This window comes from Schistosoma haematobium, chromosome 1, assembly GCF_000699445.3.
Source record: "Schistosoma haematobium chromosome 1, whole genome shotgun sequence".
In the NCBI taxonomy this organism is placed as follows: domain Eukaryota; kingdom Metazoa; phylum Platyhelminthes; class Trematoda; order Strigeidida; family Schistosomatidae; genus Schistosoma; species Schistosoma haematobium.
The window spans coordinates 5340012-5365194 of NC_067196.1; the positions used below are offsets into that span (position 1 = coordinate 5340012).

Below are 25183 nucleotides of genomic sequence, written 5' to 3' on the forward strand. Positions count from 1 at the left end.
CAAGCCGAATACAGAAACTAACAATTAGTCGTAAAAGGTTACTAGCATTGGTTTTCTCCATGATTTTAGTAGAACGGTGACTTGTTTAAGGTGCTCGATTTTTAGTCACTAACTCATAAGTTCGAACGCCGCTCCATCTACTTTGGTCTGGATAACTGAGTAGTATCACAAGCCCTCACACTTGGAGTGTGGGTTGAAGACGTACATTAACCTGTATTCAGTCGATTGAAATAATCTTAGTAATATTATATGATGTTTTCTACACATTTATCTTATGATTAGTCATACCTAGTCAATCACCAAACAAATAGCGAATTCACACTTGGCTATTATTATGATACATAATTAGGATTATATTGAAGAAAAGTTGAATGATTTTGAACAACGTTGTCCTGAAACTATCGGACGTACAACGTCTGTTAATGATGTGACAAAACATAAAAACCTATCACAACTACTTACACGTAGTCAGTTTTATTAGAACACCTTGTTTTTTATATCTATGTTGGGATGACTAAGATGCAAGTTCCGAATTGCTCGCCGGCCCTTCAGAATCCGTACCAAGATTTTGTCAGATACCAATTCATCAGGGCTGATAGAACTTCTAAAATAAGTGAAGTAGTTAAAGCGACCATTTAATATAATCCTTATCATTAGTTCAAGCATTGATTTAAACCAGCTTTGAAGTAAATTTTTTTTTCAATTAAGGGGAGAGAACAATGTTTACATTGTTGATTAGGAATAGAAAATTTCTCATTTACTAAGAGTTTCCATCATGGAATGAATGATCAACGCTAAGGAATATCAATATAACTAACTCAATGGATATTTATAATTGATAAAAGTACGTGAAGATACAACAATTAACTTGTATTTTTTTTTACTGTTGAATAGTTTTTTGGAAAAGTATTAATAGGATAATCTGGACTTGTTTCTTGTTCTAAATTATGTAATTCAGCAACAAGTTTATCACGTAATCGATTACTGACACGATCTAAATCTAATTTTTGAAGAATCAATTTTTCTTGATTTAATGAATTCACTCGTGCTAACCAACGAAAATCGCCTAATATTAAAAATTGTTTAATTTCTGATACTAGACGAGTGATATTTTCACAAGCATGTACCTAAAAAAATAAAAAAAATAATCACTATTATTATTATTACAAATATGAAGAATAGAAATGTTTTATGACAGTGTATTAGCACGGATTCGAAAAGCTCGTTTGGCTTTTGCCAACTTACGTCACCTATGGAGAAGGTGAGATATCCGTCTATCAATAAAAGGACGAGTATACTGCGCGGTAGTCCGTTCTGTTTTAATTTACGGCAGCAAAACATGGCCATTAAGAGTAGAAGACACTCGTAAGCTACTAGTATTTGACCACAAATGCCTTAGAAATATTGCTGGCGTCTTCTGGGATCACCGGGTAAGTAATAGTGAGGTTAGATGCAGGGTATTAGGGAGTGATGGTAAATCAGTTGATGAGGTTGTGAATCTTCATCAACTGAGATGGTTGTGCCACGTGTTACGTATGCTTGCACACCGATTACCACAACGCGCAATACTGGCTATTGTTGGGAATGATTGGAAGAAAGTTAGGGGTGGCCAAACCAAAACGTGGCATCAGTGCTTGAAGTCACCAACTTCTAGTCTGAGCCATGTTGGTAGATTCAAACTGCTTGGTTGGAGTCCGCGTGACTATCGTAACCAATGGTTGGAGACTCTGGGTGACGTGGCTCAGAATCGATCATAATGGCGTCGGTGTATACACTCTCTGTCTTCCCTTAAACTAAGAGATTAAAATCGCTTCCTATCTTTCCTTCTTTCTACGAACTAATTCTTTCTTCCTGTACTATATCCTTATTGGAATCTTTCTTTTATATATTACCACCTCTGAATTAACTACTCTTATGAATCCGGTGTCCATCTTGTTGTGTTATTGAGGTATGGCAACTTGGACTGATGCATATATGTGCCTGGTCTTACGTTGTAGCTGACTGACAGACTGTATTAGTAATGACATTAATAATCACTCTGAAAACAAATTTCGAACAATTACAATATAATGTTGGAAATAATTCATTTGAACTGATAAGATTGTATAATGAGTTAAAGAATTACCATATAAATTCATCAACGGAATAATTTGAACAACAGTTGAAAGAACACATTTAGAAAAGCGAGATGTATTCATTCTATTTTGTTGATTATCATCATTTCAAGAGATAATATAGAAGTCGTAGCACATAATGCCGTTAAATATGTGTTTATCCTAGGCTTTGGATAGAATTTAATAACTTAGGCACTAAGTGACTATTAAATCATTTTTATCTATCTACTAACCGTATTCTTTCTATTATCCTTGTTTCGGTTTGAGCGCCCAGGGAGTATTCCAGACCTCACAAAAATTGAATGACGAAGTGTGGAACATATATATCTGGTGCTTCATTGTACCAATAAAAATAAAACTTTTCAATATTATTAATTCAAACACAAACATTGGTACAAAGGGGAAGCAAAATATAGAGGCGCCACACAGACCAATAAAGTTGTGTGGTCGCTGGGATACTCCCCGGGTGCCTAAACGAAAGTAGGTGGTTTTTTTAGCAGGCAACTATCAAAGCCTTTGACTCAGAGGTCTAGTCCACAAGGCAGTGGAACAACGACAGATGTGGTCCTATAGTAAGCAGTGACCACAAATAAGTTCACACTTTTTGTTCCCTCAAGGTCCTGGAGCCCATGTGCATTTTTGGTTTGGAATCAGGGTTTTTCAGCATCAGCAGCCCATTTCATAGGCTAGATGCTTGCTTTTTGTTCTCTCAAGCTCGTAAACCCCCTTACGCCACGAGAAGGCTGCGATTAAGACTTGACTGATAGTGTCCATATATGCGTGGTTATATGAAAGCATTTCTATAAAGAGAGAGGATGCTTGTAATGAGTAGTATTTCGAGTAGGCACGTTTGCTTTCTCCATTGCTTATTCCTTCGTCTGTCAGAAGAATTAAACGTATGAAATATAAACATCTGAAACACTCGTATTGACTTTTTATAACCACGTTGTTATCAACGGTATTCATTGACAGATTATATACGATGTATGTGGGGTCCATATATCGTCTACATCGATAACGATCCGAATCATACAACGGCCACTAAGAGCCAACGAGAAAAGACCAAGAATAAAATAAATTTATTTTACGCTAAAAATGCTATTCCAATTACGTGATATAGAATAGTTGATTATTATTTTAAAACTTGCAATCCATGTTGCGAATGAAATTTAGTATAAATAGGCAACCAACTACAAGTTCATGTACTCGAATTAGAACAAAATTGCTGTGAAGGTTAGGAATAACACCCAATTTTTTTTTAAATATAAGTAGGTGAAGTGGGTTTGCAACTTGAAACACTGGTTGAGTCATATAGATAACTACATCAATTGTCTTATTGTCCACATGATCCTTGAATACAGTTTACTGATGTGAATAGCTAGTTTTAAGCAGTCAATATTAGAACGCAATATAAGAACGTGATGGTTACTCGCAAGTATAATATATATATCAGCAAATATTTATTAAAAGTTCACCTTTAAAAAATGTCTGAAAACGCTAAGTTTACTGAGTCAAAAATAGAATGAAGTTGGAACTGTAGATTATCGAGTTTCTAACCACTTGTTTAATGGTAAAGTTATCTGCCTCAAGTTATGAAGATTTTGCGTACGATTTTAGTGCAGATGTGGTTTTGAATTTTTGAGATAGTTGATCAGTAATCGCTAACTTTTAGTTGTTCTTCGTCCGCTAGTCGAGAATAAACATTAACGTAAGGAACAAATCCAAATGAAGAGAAAACACACTGATTATTTAATGAATAAGGGTTGGTGAAATCCAGTTTGAAAAAAACATTTGGACAACTATTCTCTCTATAATCACAAGGAAACTTCACAATACAACTTACTATATTTGCTGCTCTTACGCTGAATTCAAATGTATCTTGAGCACACTGAGCATATGGACCAAGACCTTTAGTAACCTCATTTGGGTCAATCTAAAATTTTGTAATTACAGACAGGAAAAGTAAGCACAGGAATTTACAGTGTACCTTGGATCGTGATAAAATCATTTCATAATTGGATAAAATTGAATTAATATTTGATCGAAGTCTAGATTTCAACCCTTGAACATGTGTATTTCTTTTGCGTGGAAAATTAGGTTGATTACTTGACGTTGACCGTTGATTTGACTGCATATAATCTATAATTGTGGATGAAAGAAAGGTTATGAATGAAATTTCAAGGTTCAGATGTACTATAACATTAAGGCAGGAGAGGACCACATATGAGGACTACTACAGCATAACTTATTAAATATTGTATTTTCCTGCATTACTAGATGATAAGGAAATGCATTTTCAAGTATTAGAATATGCACTACCTTTATGACCCAAAGATTAAAAAAAATATATTAACTACATTGATGTACGGGCAGTGGGATTTGAAGCAATAATTCAGTAGACAGAGCAATCATTAACTATTCTACGGTCATCGAATAGTGTAAACACCTAACTTTTAGTGATTTAGTAGAAGATTTGAATCCTGCTCCATTTACCTTAGTTTGGGCAAATGACCGGGATTTCATTTATTTTAACAGACACAACGTTTTTAAGAAAACAAGACCAATATATCCATCATGTTCCGTGAAACAAAAATATTGTTAAAAAATATGATGTGAAAAATCATAGAACTAAAAATAAAATATGTTAAAAAACAACATCAAATTACGGACATGATCAAGAGAGATTTCGTTCATTTCCAAAATATATATTTTATTGTTTATGAAAGCATGCATTGATAAAGCTACTACAGGATCACTACTGGCTCTTATTCTGAGCTATATTTTATATCCACGACACCACTGAGGAGGATCGCTAGCAGCATATAAAATATGGCTTAGGGTTAGTCAGTCTAGCACTGGTGAGAAAAGATGGCTAGCATGAAGTGCTTTTAAGGACATATAAAGCTTGTGAATGAAAATCTGGACACTACTACACAATATAAAATAACCTTACACCAAGATATACGAAGAATTGACCTAATCATACCTTGTTTATGAAAGCTATGATGAAAGATGCAGTAATGGCTTATTAATTGAAGTAATTGATTTATAACAGTGAGATCAAAGTTCAAATGCCGTCCTCCCTAACTCAAATAAGACAGATTAGCAGGGAAAATTAGTCCTGATGCCAAGTACACACTTCATTGCTTCAACTTTAAATAACTAGATGAGAAAAGTAACACTACATTTTGCTCCCAAAACAAGAATATCATTAAACGCACGGCGATTTTTGTATTTTTTGATTGATTTTTCTCATCCCATTTTTAAAAATTTTTCATTCCGTTTCGTCCAAATAAATGACTAGTTTTAAATTCTGGATAATTGGTTATTTATTTCTTAAAATTGACATAAAATGTAAGTACTTGTCGACAGAACAACTTTTCAAATTATGGACGATAATAACGTACGAAGTACATTCGACTGAACTGGAGCATACTGTAGATGCGTTATGCTTTTTCGCTGCAAAACCGTTTAAAAGCGGATGACACGAACTGAGTGACGTTGTCGGTTACCAAGATCTCTAGAACCCCAAAACAAGCAAACAATCTTGACAACTTTCTTATTTTACTCTGACGTCGTGTTCGGCATATCATATACTTTCGGTCATTTCGTGAAAGCATCTACAACAACCAAGTAATTTCCACCTTGTATTGAGCCGACGAAATCAGCGTGTATTCTTTACCAAGGTTCGTCCAGTTTTGACCATGTTTGTGGTTCTGCTTTTGTCCGTTTCTTTGTGGCTTCTTGACAGGACCAACAACTGCGACACTTTTGTTTTGTATTGCGGTCCGTTGACGGCGAATATACGTAGTTCCGAACCAGTGACTTCACTTTAATCTCTAGGTACCCGCTATGGAACTGTTTAAGGACTTGATGTCGAAGAGCTCTGGGGATAATGATACAGTGGCCAAACATAATGCACGAATCAACAACTGTCGGGGAATCTCGCCGACGGAAATATTGTAAGAGCTCTTCATGCAGTCTAAATGAGGGCCAGTAGTTGAGTATACAGCGACGAACAATCTTCAACAGATAATCCTTTTTACTTGCTTGTTTACTGGCTTCAAATGTGACCGGCAGTCCGGAAACTGAGTCTGCCAACACTGCATGAACTTCAGCCTTAACTTCTACAGCAGGCATCTGCCTGTCCAAAATCCGTTGTCGATTGATAATTTATCTTGAAATCATAGGCCAGCAATGTAGTTGCATATCGCTGTAGACGGTTTGCTGTATATACAGGGACACCCTTCTTGGATCCAAAAACTGTCAGTAGCCGTTTGTGGTCTGTTAGTAAGGTAAACTGTCTGCTAAATGGCATATTGTTGAACTTTTTACAAAGAATATAATGGAGAGGGCTTCTTTCTCTATCTGACTGTAGTTCTTTTCTGTCGTCGTCAGAGATCGTGTAGTGTAGATGATTGTTTTCTCAGATCCGTCAGGGTAGGTATATGAAGTCACTGCTCCGATTCCGTAAGTCACTAGGGTCCGTACCCATGATTAGTATATCATCAAGATACGTCGCAGTACCAGGAATGTCTTGCAACATAGCGTCCATAACTTGGTGAAAGATTGAAGGGGCGGTCTTTACTCCAAAAGGAAGTCTGTTATACCGGAACAAACCTTTATGCGTGTTTGTTGTCAGGTAATGCTGTAGATAAGCTTCTGATAGATTCAATTTTGCGAAATGCTTCCCCACATTCGGTTTCGCAAATACGTCCTCTGGCAAAGGGTACTGATGAGCTTTAAGTCCTTTGTTTAATCCTGTCGAATAATCTGCACATAGCCGGATACTTCCATTAGGCTTCTAAACAATCACTATTGATGCTGCTCGATTAGAAAAACTCACTGCTTCTATGATTCAACTTCTTTGAAGGCATTTTAATTCTTGCTCAACAATGGGTAGCGCTACATAGGGAACCGGGCGCTTTGGTCTAAAAGAGGGGTGGCTCCCGATTTAAGAATTAGTAGTGGTTTTACCTTTTTGCGCATCCCCAATTCTTCAAGCATAAAAAACATCGTATTCCTTGGTAAGACGTATGTCTGAAGAACAATGTAGTGTTGTCTATAACTCCGCGCATCAAGTGGTTTACGGAACGATGTCTCCTGCGCCGTTGACGTTATCGCCAGCAAATGAGTTTCAGATGGAGCCTCCAATTCCATGGATGTTACAACGCCGTTGATCCAACAGACGAAAATTCCCAACTACCGAACAAACGTGGATTTGGATGCCACGTTAAGTAATGACGAAGATGCCCGCGACAACCGACTGCAATCTTGCTCAGTCACCAACTGCTGATGGAAGTACTTGGGTTTTTTTGTCGCTGCAATGCGATGTTTCATTTATTTTGTGGCTGGAACGCACCACCACAATTCCATGGATTCTACTGACCCATGTGCAGCGTCACTGTTCGGGACAATCTGAAATGTTAAGAGACCGAGTAAAGATCCTTTTCAGGGCCATGCACAATTTTATTTAATTTCTTTCGTTTCAACTGGTTGAAAAATGGCATCAAACAATTTTCTTTAATCTCATTGTCAGCGAAGTAGTTTAAATGTTTATCTGATAACTCCTTGCGTACAACATTTCAGTCACTACTAATGAAAACGTTTTTTTATCTTTAAGTGTTTACTGAAAATTGGTACAAGTTTAAGTTATCATTACCATTGATTTACTGTACAATAACTGGGAATTATGTACCAAGATTAAATCACTGGTACAACAACATTATTTCTATAGGAAAGGTTAGCTGAAATAATAATTTGAGATTAGTAATAATAACAACACGATCATAGCCCACATATTAGGAATACTTCTTTATGGTTTATCAAATGTCTATATCATCTAATGGATACTAATCTTTAAGATAATAAAGGGAACTATGATACTAATCTGTCTAACAATAGTACATGCAAAGTTTAATAAGAATATTTTAATGTTTTTTTAATTGTTCAACTAGAAAAATGTACGCCTTTAGTTATTAATACATCGAAATTAAACGTTGGTATAACTGAATTTCAATTGATACAGTTTACATTATTTACATTCAGCAGTATAATGGGTATAAAAAAATTTCTGATGTCAGACGTACGTCTGTCCATTTACAATTAATACGACCATATTTCAATTACTTGTCAAAAAAGGCTATTTTTTTAAACGTTTAGCTGTTTCAGGTTTAATATTAAAACGTACCCAAATATTACAAATATGTACATAGAATTCGTCAGTGTCCTTTAATATGTTTAACAAAGAAAACCCATGATTTGAAAAATGATTTCAGACTTTCTAAATAAATAATGTATGCGATGTCATTTACAAATAACATTAAAAAAAATTCAGACAATGATTTGATCAGACTGCATACTTACAAAACATTTGCTATTGACATTACGTAAAATAAACCTACCACACAATTCCCAAACACAATAACTGATCTAAATTACTACATACACAGAAAAGTATCTTTTTTCGTCAGAATTATATACTACTCAACAACATAGAATGGACAATGTACAGTTGAAAACAATTTTCACTTATAATGAATTTGCAATATAACGCAATTACAATCTTGCATTTATTAACGAAACCGTTTTCACAGGGAAATCCAGCAACTCTTTTCTATTATGAATCACTGTTGACGAAATAGCAGTCATAAATATTATTTGGTTGAAGTTAGACATTAAAACCGTTTAATGTCGGCCGGTTCAGTGGTCTAAAGTTTAAGCGCTCGTGAGTGAGACTGATAGGTCCTGGGTTCGGGTCTCATGAGGCGGGATCGTGGGTGCGCACTGTTGAAGAGCCCCACAATAGGACGAAACGGCCTTCCAGTGCTCACAGGTTTTCCATGGTGGTCTAGCTCCAATTTACTTATGATCTCAACCATTGAAACTACTGTAATATCCACAAAAACCCTTCTGATATTAAATATTATTTGCTTCTTTATCAGAAATTATTATTATTAATTTGGGAAAGCGTAAAAGTTGTTTCATTCATCAATCTCTTTCGTTTAACGTGACTAATATATACCCTATTCATTATGTTATCACGATAACTTATTCATATGTTTACATATATATAACGATTATTACGAGACCAAACTATGTGTTAAAATAACTTATGGAAATGCTAAAATGAAAATCAGTTTACTACTTGTGCATTAAACATTTGATCAGCTTTCAAGTCCAGTAATCACTATTATCAATTCCTAAAAATAGTTGTCAGTTTTTCCCAGTTTACTTTTAATGAGATACATAGTCCTTCTCTTGTCACGAAACCTAACGACTTCGGATCCATTTCTACTTGATCAAAAAGTTTATCCCGATATATATTCACAGACAGTATAAAAGGGCAGTCAAATAGAATTGGTGTCTACTTTTTTCAGAAGTCGAAACTTTTATCAAAACTCGGATGGAACAGTCAGACAGAATTACTTACTCAAAATAAAATTCAAATGTAAACTTGTAAATTCTCACATTCAATCAAACCAGTTACTGCTACTTGGATTTGAAATAATCAGATTACAAAGATGCACATTTTACAGCCAACTAACAAATTATTACGGGTGACAAAATGCTTATCACATGAACACACACTTTCAATAACAAGTTCACCAATCACCTATCTCAAAATTTTTTAATCATCAACAGGGGGTGGGGGAATCACAACCGCCGTGCAATAATTGTCAACCCAAAAACAATGGATGGAAGACACGCGATTCCGGTTAATATCAAAATTTTTATCGAGCTTATAAAATAATCAGGAGATGAAGATCCTTGAATTCTCTCTAATTCTGTTACTAACCAGTCAACTTAGCTTTTTTGAGATGGCAGAGATATATTTTGAGAATTAGATAGGCCATTTTGTGAAGGTATCAACAAAACTGGGCTCAGCAACTTCAGTAACACATATTGTTATTAATTTTTAGTCAGTCAAGATAGAAGCTGTGATGGATGTTTTATTTATTTATTTGAACACATAAATATTGGTACAAAATGGCACCAAATATATATGCGCCATACCCAGATACACGAACCTCTCGACTACTTTCATCTGCTCACTATCCAGGGTGAGTATACGATCAGTCTTGTGAAAGTACTTTGCACTTTGATGCAAAGCATATACCATACCGACGGACACTAACTGCCAAACGATTAACTGAGGATTGCATGGCTTGGATATCCTCGCACAATAAGATATCCGCATACTCAAGGTCGAGAATTCTTTCTCCAGAACAACTCATCACTTTATCTTTTACACAGTTCCCTTTATCATTTTGAAGAGAGTAAGAACAAGGATCTGAGCAGAATAACAGGAATTTACTATATTTTGTTTGATTCTCGTCAGTTGCTTAAAAACTTATATTTACAAGTCATAATCATAAGATGGGCTTAAAAATACATGGAAGAGTTTCGTTGGGAGTTACTTCAAAGTGACCCATTTTGCAACTGATTTTTTAGGATCACAGGTTGTAAGCAACTGAAAATAAATTCGTGTGATTCCGCTCTTTTATTGAAAAAAAGGTCACGATGAACATCAGTGCTTACTTGTCGAACTAAGACAGTAATGCAAAGTTTATTCATAAGTGAGAATAAATAGCATTTCGGCATTATATCTCATGTCAGTTTGTGATGAAAACTCCAACTCTAATCCCTAACCCCAAATTCCCACTCCAAATCTTAACCCTAGTTCTTCACTAATCTATGACCCTCTTCTGACCCTAGAAAGTAGTTGAATTTGCTTAGGACCATTTTATTATTGCTTTCGAAACTTCATATCATGAACATCCTGTCTCATTTGGTACGAAGAACCTACACTCCCATGGAAATCCTCTTCCGATCGTCTCCTTAGAGCGTGGCTCTGAACTAATAACCACAGAGAGCCTAGACACCAGCTCAAACTACATGAGGGATGAAGCCAAGGCAAACGCAACTTTCTACTTTATGCAAAGGCGACCTCGAGCAGTCACTCCAAAGTTGTTCGTAACAATGTTCGAAATGTAGGCACGGCTCCGCCCTGAAATCCATAATTTCATTGTGCCCCCTCGCTTCAAGAAACATCAATCTCTTAGACCAAGTACAGAAACGGACAACCAAGTGAATGATGCGTATAAAACATAAATATTGCAAGAAGAGGCTTCGAAACCTGAGATTAGCCTCGCTGAACTACAGGAGAATAAGAAGTGATCTGATAATGACATATAACATTAAGTACGCCAAACCACCCGAACACGAGTATAAGAACACCACGCTCGTCAAGGCAACCCTCAGAAGATCACACATTAAGGAGTGAATACCCAGGTACACTCACTTTCGCTTACTAAAAGTTGTCCTCATTTGAAATGCTCTCCTGGTCGAAGTGACCACAACCCTCTCAGTGGATAGCTTCAAAAGGAAACTTGACAAACACATACCCATGGATTACCATTTACCTGATGAACCAGCTGCCTGATGCATGTCCCACAATTTACCTACTGTTATCATTATTACATAACAGTAAATACTTCCTATCTCTTTTATTGTTATCTCTGTTTCTCCCCTTATTCATACAATTCGGTTTACTCACGCTGTCGGCATCACCAATTAACTTATTTGTCTATCATTTCATGAAACGGTCGTTTTCTATTAGCAATAGAATTCTTTCCTTACTATTTCTCAGATTGCAACCAACCAAACTCTCGCCTGGCAATGTAGGTGTTGATATACAGAAGCCCTACCGTATTGAGACACCCAATCTTTCGATTTTGGGGTTTTCCACACATTTTGGGGAAGTCCCCAATATTTTCCCGAAATTTTCTATAACGGTTTACCCAAAACGGATAAAAAAAATCTCCCAAAATAAGATCTCATTTTGAGTCCATTTCCCAATGTTCGAAGACTCATTCTCCCACAAGACATACAAATCCACAAACAACTACCAAACTAACGAGAACTAGAACAGTCAAATGGCTATACTACCCCTACTGATATTGCAAGAGACCTAGAACCGTACAAAACAACAGGCGAGGACAAAGCAAACAATCGATGTAAGTTTCGCGAGAAAGACGTTGAATATGAATGACCTCGAATAAAAACAAATCTCTAAAGAACTGACTACTCTGAAAGCCAACTGCACAAAGAAAAATAAGGTTATCACTTACACAGGGTTATTTCACAATAAATAAAGCCCGGCTTTCACAGACACAAATTGTTTATGCACCAAGGTCAAGAAGCCTCAAAAGAATTGGTGGGTTTCAAAATTCAATAAATTAGTACAAACATCTTTTGTTTAGCAATCTTATTTGTTAGGGTTTCTATTGTTTGATCGTGACCAAGATTTACTTTTTTAATTTAATTTTATCGTAGCACGTTGCCGGCACATTGACAATAAGGTAGTGTTTGACTAGACTTAAGGTTACAGTGTGGTTCGGTTGGTGATTGTTGACCTTAGTCTGCTTCCTAGAAACGGTGAATCGAGCATTTTCAGATAGATATTTGATCCACTTTTGTTCAGAGAGCTCTCAATAGTTCCCGAGTCTCTGTGGAGATAGTTGACATGAGCTTATTCTGATATTAGTATTTGCTGTTGTTTCAATAATTTATTATTTCTCATAAACTGTGCAGTTACTACTACTGACTGTAAACGTTTTGTTTGAAAACACTTTGATCTTAATATTTCGTTCCCAGTCTGCTCTCTCGTGGCATGACACATCTATTGTCACCCATACATACACTTTTGCGCGCACATACTTCTTGTTCTCACTTATCATCAGTCCCGATAACATGACTCTGATATATTTGATGTTTATATTCACAGATGGTATTGATATCCTCGTCACGTGATTACTCTAGTTACACATCCTGGATTTCATCAACCATATTTGGAATCCCCAAGCAACCAATAAAGGGGAAGTAAAGGCGAATAAAGGGGAAATAAAGCGGACGAAAGCGTAAATAAACGGAAAATGTCGCTTTTTTCGCCTTTACGTCGGTTATTTAGGGGAAATGTCGCTTTTTCCACCTTACGTCGTGTATTTGGGGGAAATTTGTCGACAATTAGACGTTACGCACATTGTTTGAATGAACCGCATTCAGAACTTAAGTTTTCATACACGTCGACAAATTAAGGCACCGCTTAATAAAAAACCAAAACTATTGTCATAAAAACAAGGTACAAAACGAGCACTTCAGAAATGCAGGTTTTACGGCTGCATACGAAGTAACTCATATTTGTTATTTCAACTTCAGGTGCCTTAACAAATCGCTTCCTGTCATCCGCTATCAACGAAAAAGACCGTGGTAAGCTGTACAACATCGTGACACAAGATTACTTTCACGATATCCGAGACAAAATGATAAGGCGTAATAGAAGGGAACAAGATCAGGTATGTACTAATTTAAAGGGATAACTTCCCTAAGGCTCTATAGTTACAGTCAACAATATTAACGAACATAACCGTAAGTTCAGCTTCAAGTATTTGGCTGTGCCAAAGCATGTCTTTGAGATATGCTTGTGACTTTTTTTGTTTTTTTTTACTTCAGAATTCACGGGACGACTACCTCAATTCTCAATAGCCGAACGAACGTGACTGAAGATCATAGTCCGTGCAATTTTCTTTATGTTCTATCTCATTTTTAATAAACAATTTTTGGTAAACGAGCTTACTTCATTACTTACATGGGAAACTATAGAAGTGTTGAGAATTTGTGCTTGAGTGTCAATGAACTTTTGATTAAATGCACATTCCTTACAAATAATACATCACCTGTTCCTTCTTTTGCAGATAATTTCAAATAACAATGAATCGGCAATTGCAATGGATATGCAAAACAATCGATGTTGAAGCTTCTGATCTGATGTTGTACAATAATACGCTTTTCCTTTTAAATAAAATTCTTTAAAAATATACCGGTCTTCCAGTGCATTGCAGTTTTATTTTGGTCTGTTGTTCAGAATATAGGAGAACATAGGAGACCTTTGTGGTTATGTTATTGTATCGAAAATAGGGAGTTCTGTGTGTATTTAGGCGAAAAGTAGACAATTAAACGTATAAGAAGGCAATTCCGCGGAAATTTAGGCGAAAAGTGGAAAATTCGGCGGACATTTAAGCAAAAAGTAGACAAATCAGCGGACATTTAGGCGAAAAGTCGGTAATTTATCGACAAAGCGTCAAAACAGGGGGAAATCCGCAGTATTTCCTCCGGACAGGCGAAAAAGGCGACATTCTGATGCGTTTTCCCCTTTATTTCCCCTTTTTTGGTTGTTTGGGTCACTGACTACTTGTTATAAATCACAGGACTGCAACTCAAATACGCCTCTTTTTTAAAATTTAAGTAACAGAGCATATTTTCCTCTGTGCATAATTTATACTTCAATACACTAACTAACGAAACCTTTTATTTTTTTAACAAATTTGTCCTAATTTTAGAATGGATATATTTGGTCCACCAAGACCCAAATACCTAATTATTGTTTCCTCCGCTATTTAGTACACTATTTCGTGATAGACAAACCTTGATTGTATAGCACAGGTTGTACCGTTTGAGGTATTTTGTATTTTGATATTTGTTTTCATTCTTAAATTAAAAAGGGGTTAATTAAACACGGAGTTTTTGTTTGGTGTGACTTGATAAGAGTGACTCAAGAAAGCCTCGTACACTATGCAAAAGTAAGTGGTTCTGTCCATACATTCAATCCTCGGTTTATTAACTCTAAGTTCAGAACGAATACTGGAAGTTCAATCGCTAGTGTAGTATATGCAATCCATTCAAAATCAATGTACAAATCAGTTGTAAATTTTAGAACGATCTTAAAGATACCATAAGTATTTGGAGTTTGACAACACCTTAACCAGTAGCATCTGTGATGAAAACGTGCCAACCCAGTGAAACCGGAGGTCAGGAGCGAATGGTTTCGAAGATATATTTGATAGGCAATTGGTATATCGAGAAGTGACTGATCTAAGCCGGCTAGCGGCTGCAGAAGTTGGGCGCAGCGTACCTACTCGTGATCTGGTGCGGATGCGTGATCGAGCGCCATCAGTCAGGTGAGTTCATCAAAACTAATATGGTCGGCACCAAATGTCGAAGGTGTACAGAGCTATTGATTTTAGGGATTTAGTTACCACTACAATCTGAGTAAACTCCAAGACTGGTGTAATGAATTGTTTCTCTCTTTTAGTACTCAAATTTTCGGTTCCATGCACACAGATAAGCTCACATCTAAGAAGAGTAAAATTTAAACGATAAAGTAACATTAGTGAATTACGAGCGAGGTACTCTAAAATCATTCATTCAAAGAACAAGCCTTATCTTAAGTCTCTAAAGCTCGTAAACCTTTTGGGTTTATTAGTAGTACCTTTCATTTAAAGGGATCCAAAATGATTCTCTATAAGGTATGTCCTCGATATGCACTAGAATAGTGCCTAGTTATATCCAGTTGGGTGCATTTCTCAAACCGGCAGGTTATCGACAAAATACAGGATTGTTTTGAGGGACTTTATGCTTCTGATCTTTCCTAGAAAGGTAGATGTTCAGCACAGAAACTGGGTTCCTTATTAGGTTTTACAAACTAAACTCAATCCTACTTTACATTTAAGAATTACACGTAATGAAACTGTAGCGAATTTCGATATCGCACGATATGCCATAAATTGTACATAATATTATAGAAATCAGGATGTTGTAGTGAAGCAAATCAAAGCCACCTTTTTCGTTACATTTTACGCGCGCCTCGTCGTTAGGCTACGAAGGAAATGCGGTGAGTTAGAACTCTTACACAACCTAAATCGTCCGTCCGTCATTGAGCATGTCTTTTAGCATTGTTTGTTAAGGTCTTTTTGTATCTACTGAAGTCAACTTCTTTCAATGTTGTTATGTACAGCAAAATACGAACCTTTGCTTTTGTGTGTCCAGTTTCTATCACCTATAAAGCCTTGGAAGACATTTATCATTGAAATCAGTTTTTGTTGTTGTTCTTCCCGTGAGATCACTAAACAATTTCATGGCTCAAGCAAAATGTCGTTGTGGTAGACTTACATGCTATTTCTCGGTCAGCGATGGAATGCACTGTAGAAAGCGCAATACATGGCATCGTAATATATATCCCGGACAAATATCTGCTGCATATAAAAAGTGATGCGACCCACTATCACATTAGCTGTGCAAAGCATGCTATTCTACACCGTCTCTTCTGAGTCCTGAGACGATTGTGCTGTTGAACACAGCTGAAAACATGTCCTCAGATAAAAAGGCAGCACTAGATGAGCAGATTTCATTTTCCAGGGAAATAGAGGGCATCATGACGGGCCAACCTATGGATTCGAATGAGACCATCAAGGTGGACCCCATTAGAGAAGCGGATGACAAGCATTCAGATGTAGGCATTGTTACAGGGGAAAAGAAAAGGCATGCTGAAAAGCGACAAAATATAGGCAGCACTAAGATATATGAGTCTATGGTTTCAGTTACAGATTCACATATCAACGCAAAACAGACTATTGGGGAGCAAAGCTTGAGCGGTGTGAATGATCTGACCAAGAGACATAATAAAGTAAATTAATGACTTACGGTTGCATTCAGAAAAAGAAAAGTGGGGAAACAGAGTGAGACCTCTGCGATTGACGCTAAATTGGACAACAGAGATGAGAATATTTTAGGAAACAAAACCTTGCAGCTTGTTAAGACGGACCTCTCTGACAACCAGCCATTTCTCATAGGTCATGGGAATCTTCGACTCCGCCTGTAGCTCTTATGGGGTCACTACCGGTCCCAAGCTCGGGTAAAGGAGGAGGGTTGGGCATGGGGTTAGCGTCCCCATCCCGTAGAAAACTAACTCGCTAAAAAAACGCTTACCAGAAAAAATAATCCAAACCATTTTAACTCTGCCCTGGGAGTTAGAAGGTCTTCATTTAGAAGAATTATGACGCTTCATGGTGAAAGCCGAGTTCCTTCGGAAGCCACGAGGCCGATGCCCCTTCTAACAACCAGAGCAAAAAATTTTATAGGTACATGGAACGTTCGAACAATGTGGGAAACCGGGAAGACCAGTCAAATATCAGTGGAAATGAGGAGATACAACTTGGCAGTACTGGGAATCAGCGAAACCCACTGGACCCAAGCTGGACAGAAAAGGCTAGCTACGGGAGAGATGCTGCTATACTCCGGTCACGAAGAGGACAATGCTCCACACACTCAGGGAGTCGCTCTTATGCTGTCCAAAGTAGCACGAAATGCACTTGTAGAATGGGAATCTCACGGATCCAGAATCATCAAAGCATCATTCAAAACAAAGAAGAAGGGCATCACAATGAATGTTATTCAATGTTATGCACCCACCAATGATAGCAACGACGAAATTAAAGATCAATTCTACGAGTGGCTGCAGTCAATCATTGAGAAATGCCCAAGAAAGGACCTAACTATTCTGATGGGAGATCTAAATGCCAAAGTCGGAATAGATAACACTGGATATGAAGATATTATGGGACGACATGGACTGGGAGAAAGAAACGAAAATGGAGAAAGATTTGCAAATCTATGTGCATTCAACAGCTTGGTCATAGGAGGCACAATATTACCACACAAGCGTATACACAAGGCTACATGGATCTCACCGGATCACACTACAGAGAACCAAATAGATCATATTTGCATTAACAAAAAATCCCGAAGGACAATCGAAGATGTGAGAACCAGGAGAGGAGCTGACGTAGCTTCAGATCACCACCTAGTTGTAGCCAATTTAAAACTGAAGCTAAAAAAGAACTGGACAAGTGGACAAACAGCAATACAAAGGTTCAATACAGCCTTCCTTCGAGATACTGACAAACTCAATGAATTCAAGATAGCTCTCAACAACAGATTCCAAGCCTTTCAAGATCTACTGAAGGAAGAAGAAACTACCATGGAGGACAACTGGAAAGGCATCAAAGAAACATTGACTTCAACGTGTCAAGAGGTTCTGGGCCTAAAGAAACACCATCATAAGGAATGGATCTCTATAGAAACACTGGACAAGATCAAAGAAAGGAAGAACAAGAAGACAGCAATTAACAACAGCCGAACACGAGCAGAGAAAGTCCAAGCACAAGCTGAATACATAGAAGCAAACAAACAAGTGAAGAGGAGCATTAGAGCCGACAAGAAGAAATACGTTGAAGAACTAGCAACGACGGCAGAAAAAGCTGCTAGAGAAGGAAATATGAAACAGCTTCACTATACAACGAAGAAACTATCAGGGAAATACAGTAAACCAGAGAGACTGGTCAAAGACAAAGAAGGCAGGAAAATCACCGAAATTCAACAACAGCGGAACAGATGGGTAGAATACTTCGAGAAACTCCTGGATAGGCCGGCTCCAATGAATCCACCGGACATCGAAGCAGCACACATAGATCTTCCTATAGATGTCAATCCACCAACTACGGAAGAAATTAGAATGGCCATCAGACAAATCAAGAGCGGGAAAGCAGCAGGACCCGACAACATACCAGCTGAAGCACTGAAATCAGACATTGAAGCAACCACAAGCATGCTTTACCTTTTATTCAAAAAGATTTGGGAGGAGGAACAAGTGGCGATGGACTGGAAAGAAGGACACCTCGTTAAGATTCCAAAGAAAGGAGATCTGAGCAAATGTGAAAACTACAGAGTTATTACACTACTGTCAATACCAGGGAAAGTCTTCAACAGAGTGTTGCTGAACCGGTTGAAGGATTCAGTAGACGCCCAACTCCGAGATCAACAAGCTGGATTCCGAAAGGATCGGTCGTGCACAGACCAAATTGCAACACTACAGATCATCGTCGAACAATCAGTTGAATGGAACTCATCACTATACATCAACTTCATTGATTATGAAAAGGCGTTCGACAGTGTAGATAAGAGGACATTATGGAAACTTCTTCGACACTACGGAGTTCCGGAGAAGATTATCAATATTATCCGGAACTCATACGACGGACTACAATGCAAAGTCGTGCATGGAGGACAGCTGACAGATGCATTCCAAGTAAGGACCGGAGTCAGACAAGGCTGTTTACTCTCTCCCTTCCTCTTTCTTCTGGTGGTCGACTGGATTATGAAGACCTCGACATCTGAAGGAAAACACGGAATACAATGGACAGCTAAGAATCAATTAGACGATTTGGACTTCGCGGATGACCTAGCCCTCCGATCACGTACACACGAACAGATGCAGATGAAGACAGCCAGTGTAGCAGCAGTCTCTGCATCAGTAGGCCTCAGCATACACAAAGGGAAAACCAAGGTCCTCATTTCAATCACTCTTGATGGCGAAACTCTGGAAGATGTAGAGTCCTTCACATACCTAGGAAGCATCATCGATGAACAAGGAGGTTCAGATGCAGACGTAAAGGCGAGGCACGGCAAAGCAAGGGTCGCATTCCTACAATTGAAGAACATATGGAACTCAAAACAACTTTCAACCAATATCAAAGTGAGAATCTTCAATACGAACGTCAAGGCAGTTCTACTGTATGGAGCTGAAACTTAAAGAACTACAACAACCACAATCAAGAAAGTACAAATATTTATAAATAGCTGTCTACGCAAGATACTCAACATCCATTGGCCGGATACCATCAGCAATAGCCTTCTCTGGGAGAGAACAAACCAACTTCCAGCTGAAGAGGAAATTAGGAAAAGACGATGGAAATGGATAGGACATACATTACGCAAATCGTCAAACTGCATCACGAGGCAAGCCCTAACTTGGAACCCTGAAGGGAAGCGAAAAAGAGGAAGGCCAAAGAACACATTGCGTCGGATAATAGAAACAGATATAAAAACGATGAATTACAACTGGACGGAGCTAGAAAGGATTGCCCATGACAGGGTTGGATGGAGAATGCTGGTGAGCGGCCTATGTTCCTTCACGAGGAGCAACAGGCGTAAGTAAGTAAGTAAATGGGAATCTTCCGAAAAGGAACCAAAGGCTGGATTTGAACACGACCTCAGTCACATTAAGTCCAAAATAAGCAAGCTACTTCCGGAAATAGTTTTAGGAATAAACATCTGTAATCTTTATAAAATAGGACAAAATTTGAATTATGAAGGTGCTCAGAAAAGGCGCGTCTTAAAGGTTACCTTTAGCTTCTGCTGAAGAAGGAAACCTAACACTGTAAAACTCATACATATATGTGCGTGGGAATCTTAGTCTGATTCGTCGTATTAAGAAACAATCGGAAGAAGTAGAAATAAATATGCGTCGCCGAGACTACTTTGGATGGCAAGGGATAGTTCTCTGCAGAATTAAAGCTGTGCTACGCAAATGCTTACAGACTAAAAAATAACGCGGCGGAGCTGAAGACAATGATGGATATGTGCTGGTATTGGTCCTAATCGCGCAGTTCTCAAAGCTGAACATGTTAACTGGGAAAATGCTTTTTCAACAATTAACATGAAGGGGTCGACATTGGAAAAGGCGGGAGGGAGTAACTGAATTCAATCAGATAGCATGGCTCAACCTCACAGACTTGGTCGTTCTGCATAACTTGTCTTTATTCACATCAGATTTATTATTTTATCTTCAGCCTAAATATGTTCTTTAGAAGTACCGACTAACATGTTGTTAATTGTCACGATACGATGAGTCAGTGTAGATAATGATGTGACTTCTGCGTAAGGTCTTATAAATTAGGCAGTCACATCACGATATGTCTATATATTTAGAATTGGATGGAACTAGAAAAGAAGGCCCAGGACAGAGTGGGTTGGAGAATGCTGGTCGGCGGCCTATGCTCCATTGGGAGTAACAGGCGTAAGTAAGTAAGTACTAATAACGAAGTAGACCATAATTCTGCATTGGTAGGCCCAACTAAAGAAATGCAGCCTATTATTAATCCTAATTTTCTCTTAAGAGTTCTCGAACGATTTTCGCTTATGTACATATTGACTAGCATTGTAAGCAGAGACAAAATTGTTATCTGGATGCAATTCTTCATCTTGTTTTTTCACTCCACATTTCACTTCATTTCAGTCTATGGACGTGCAGTGGCGTTGGGCCCTAACTACACAATCCTCAAAGCTGAACACGAGACAGCTGTGAAGATGGATATTCAACATTTGACGCGGAGAAAAACCCAGCGATGAAGAAGGCGGGAATAACAAATTGAATCAACTCAAGTTGATCGAATGGCATGGCTCGGCCTTGCAGGCGTGGTCCCTGTTGAATGTTATATCTTTTATTCATATTAAATATATTGACCTATCCCATGCCTAAGCTTGTTCTCCATCATGTATTAGTCATCGTTAAGATGCAATGCATTGGTGTGGATGACGATGTGACTTCCATGTAAGATCCTACAGATTAGTTATATCATGACAAATCTGCAATTTTAGGATTAGGTTTATTATTAGAGCAGTACTAATATTATAGTAGACCATAATTCCACAAACTATCCCGTGATATATTTTCCCCCTACCACTGCCAGCTAAATTTCCAATTTTCAAGTTCCACTGCAAAGCAGCGAAGACAATACTCTAGGAAGTGGCAATAAGTGTGGGCTATAAATTTTCTGCAGTTATAAGGTCATTTTAGATGGCTCATCCAGCCAAATAATTATCTGGACTCTTGGATTTATACTGAATCAACCAGATGAAAGAAAGTCAACGGCTCCAAGCACTCTGGGTTTAGTTGCACTAGCACATGCTTACCCTGGTTTCTATTCGGTCTACACTACTGTACAATTCAAACTAAGGTTTGAACTGAAGAATAACTGTCTACTACCAAAACAATGTAATCGGGCAAAAGGCGGTTCTTGATTTCATTATAATTATAAATTTATATTATTATCTAAACAAATATTACCACCCAGTTTTTCAACAAATATTTGTTCAATCTGTAAGAAAATTACCAAGCTCAACAAATAAACGTTATTGTAACGACCGAAATGCCAGTATTCGGTTTGAACACAGGACTGACGAACCAAAATGTATTCGAATAGGCCAGACTACGTTATTTTGTATAGCTTACAAAGCGTTTCTGAGATACTCGTATTAAATTATATCAGAACACAAACTGTGTGCTCAATTTAAACCGTTCTAATTTAGGAAATAGAACAAACGGTACAACTTGTGCTATACAGTCAGAAGTTTCTCTAACGCAGAGTAGCGCGCTGAGAATCAATAAAAATATTCCCAACAAGATGGGATCAGATATCTATTTTCAGCGATTCCAGCAATCTTTCCAAGCAGACAGTCAAAGGGTTAACAGTCACGCACTGAGTCACACCATGACTTTGAGCCTAGTCAAACACGACCTTACTGTTAATAGTCCGGCAACATGCAATAGAAAATTAGGTAACAAAAGATAAGCCCTTAACCAAAATTACATAATAAAAGCTCAGATGAGGATGACTGAAGAACAAAAGGTGTGGTTAAACGAGATCTGAACAAAGGTTAAGATACACGACAGGGAGAAGAAATGATAGTACCGTCCGACAAAAAAGCCTCGGAAGGATTCTCATCGTTCTCTTTCCGTTACAGTTATTCTATCCTTCCTGGATAGATCACGTAAAAATTCATTCGAAAGACAATATTTGGTTGCTTTATAATACAAAGTTTCCAATTCTGGAAGAGTGCCTGAATTCACAACCAAAAATGCACATTTCCAGTCAATGCAAGCAGCACAATCAAAGAGGAACAAATCGATACGGCTGACGCCAAGATTAAGTATCAACTAAAACAACATAAATGCAGTTCAGGAAGAAACATAGAAAGTCAGTAAAGATGTAAGAAAAGTAATGACTATAAGAAAATACAGATATTACCATCTCAAACGGAATCAAAAAGACTAATAAAATGTACGACTGAACGAATCAATAGGAATAAGTTAAAAGTGTTTACATGGATGGATTTTCACACACAAAACCTTGAAAATGGATCTTACACCGGCCTGCGAAATCCCTCCATACAACAAAAAGCCTCTTTAGTGCATTTGTTCATAGTTCATTCTATAACTTAGTCTACAATAGAGGAGCAAGCATGAGTTACAACAATACGCCTACTCTACCTGCCTGCATTGCAATAACGAGGAACTAATTCAAACTTTCAAGAAGACATACTTTACGTACATAGCCTTACGTACTTAGTCTTTACACACGGTGATGATGTCAGTCAAATGACTTCCCTCAAACCCCCAGGAAGAAGCGATAATGCAGTAATCTTACTCAAGTTCATGGCTGAGATTGCCTGTCAAACAGTTGTGATGGTCCATCATAACATATGGAAGGCAGAAATGAAGGCGATCAACTCTTCAGCATCGGCCGAAAACTGGATAGACTGGGAGATTCGACGTTTACTAAGACAAACGGAAAAAAGTTGGAACATTGCCTTTAGCCCTGGCACAGCAAGTACGATGGAACTCAACAAATCCGTAAGAGCCAGGTGTACAAATCAGAGAAAATATGAAATTCAGTTAGCATTATCTGTAATCAAGCAGAATAAGAGACTATCCTTGTACATAAATTACATAAAAAGGACGCAACATTGGACTCTAAACTTTACTACGGAAGGAAGTGGATCTCAAATGACAGAGGATGATCAGGAAAAAGCAGAGGATATGGCAAACTATTTAGGGACAGTTTTCTTTCAGAAGCCTCTACACAATATATTGCTGCCCCATTGACTACGATATTCAATGTGACTTGGCCAAGTTAACTCGCCCATAGACTGGAAGGATACAATTATCACTCCAATACATAAAACAGGATCAAGCCAACTTTCATCAAACTACAGACCTGTCAGTCTCACCAGTGTAGTAGTTAAAATACTGGGAAGAATGACCAAAAAGACCATAATGGCATTCGTGGAAAGCAACAACTTATTAAACAGTGAACAATATCGTTTCAGGAAAGATTTATTTTGCGCAACAAATCACCTTATAGCATGAAAGAAATGGATACACTCTAGATAATGGAAAATCAGTGGGTGTTTTCCACATAGACTTCAACAAAGCATTTGATAAGGTGCCAAAAAGTAAACTACCCTTGAAGCTGGAAAATCCCGGCATTGCCGGACCTTTCTTAAAATGGCTTAAGGATTTCCTGGTAGGTCGCAGGCAGAAAGTCAGAACAAATTCCGAGTGTTCTTCCTGGAAACCAGTACTGAGTGGGACACTTCAAGGCTCTGTCCTAGGTGCCCCACTTTTTATACTGTATGTAAAGGAACCCTCAACTGTAGCTGTACCCAATGCTAATATATGCTGATGATGTGAAAGCCTGGTGAAAAATGACAGGAAACGCAGATGCATGTGCACTTCAGGCAGACTTAGATATTCCGATTAACTGGTTTAAAAATTGGCTGATGCTTATCGACGCGGTCAAGTGTGTCTACATGCACTTTGGGGACACAAAGGAAAATAGGTACAGAGTAGGGGGAGTGCCTGTACCAGTAGTCCGGTCTCACAAGGATCTTGGGATGACATTGAGTCATGATCTTAGGACCACAACCCACGACCGTGAATTTGCAGCCTAGTAGTTTAGAACTCTATGGGCCAAGTTCGATACTGTGTTTACTACAGTATACAGAACCCTCGTGAGAACTAAACTTACGAAATATGTTCAGCCTGCAAGCCTCCGTTCAAGAGGTGGCTCAGATATCGTGGGAGAAGTATAGAGAGCACCAGACCGTGCAAAGCCAGAACTCCGGGGTTTACCATATAAAGAGCGGGTTGCAAAGCTAGACCTCTTTATTCTGCCCTACAGCAAATCTAGGGGTGATCTGATCTCGAGGTATAGAATACTAAGAAATGACTTTAGACCCAATATATCTTCTCCTTTTCTCCCTACCAGATCTGGACAACTCAGAGGATACAGCAGACGAGTGGAAAAGCCAAGAATAAAAAAAATACCCGTAGCATACAGGTTTTCACACCGAGTCAACAATTCTTGGAACCTGTTACCCGAAGCATTGGTGACCGCACCTTCAATTGACTAATTCAAAGAAGACTACACACTCGCAGAAGCCTACTAGAAAAAGAACAACACAATCCATTGACCTTATGTCCCTACTATACAAATCTGAAATCTGATCCTAAGAGCCACTTGCATCTCTGAAATAACTTTTACTGTTGC

The 25183-nt window shown here is 38.0% G+C and overlaps 1 protein-coding gene across 1 annotated transcript; it reads right to left on the reverse strand.

Moving 5' to 3' along the window:
* Nucleotides 1-424: 424 nt before the first annotated feature.
* On the reverse strand, nucleotides 425-12497 carry MED22 (Mediator of RNA polymerase II transcription subunit 22). Its single transcript, XM_012940477.2, has 4 exons — nucleotides 12248-12497; nucleotides 4102-4253; nucleotides 3958-4047; nucleotides 425-1127 (listed from the first exon to the last, which is right to left on the reverse strand). Exons 2-4 carry the CDS (start codon nucleotides 4246-4248, stop codon nucleotides 864-866), a joined length of 501 nt encoding a protein of 166 aa, XP_012795931.1. The 5' UTR covers nucleotides 4249-4253; nucleotides 12248-12497; the 3' UTR covers nucleotides 425-863.
* Between the last annotated feature and the right edge of the window lie 12686 nt (nucleotides 12498-25183).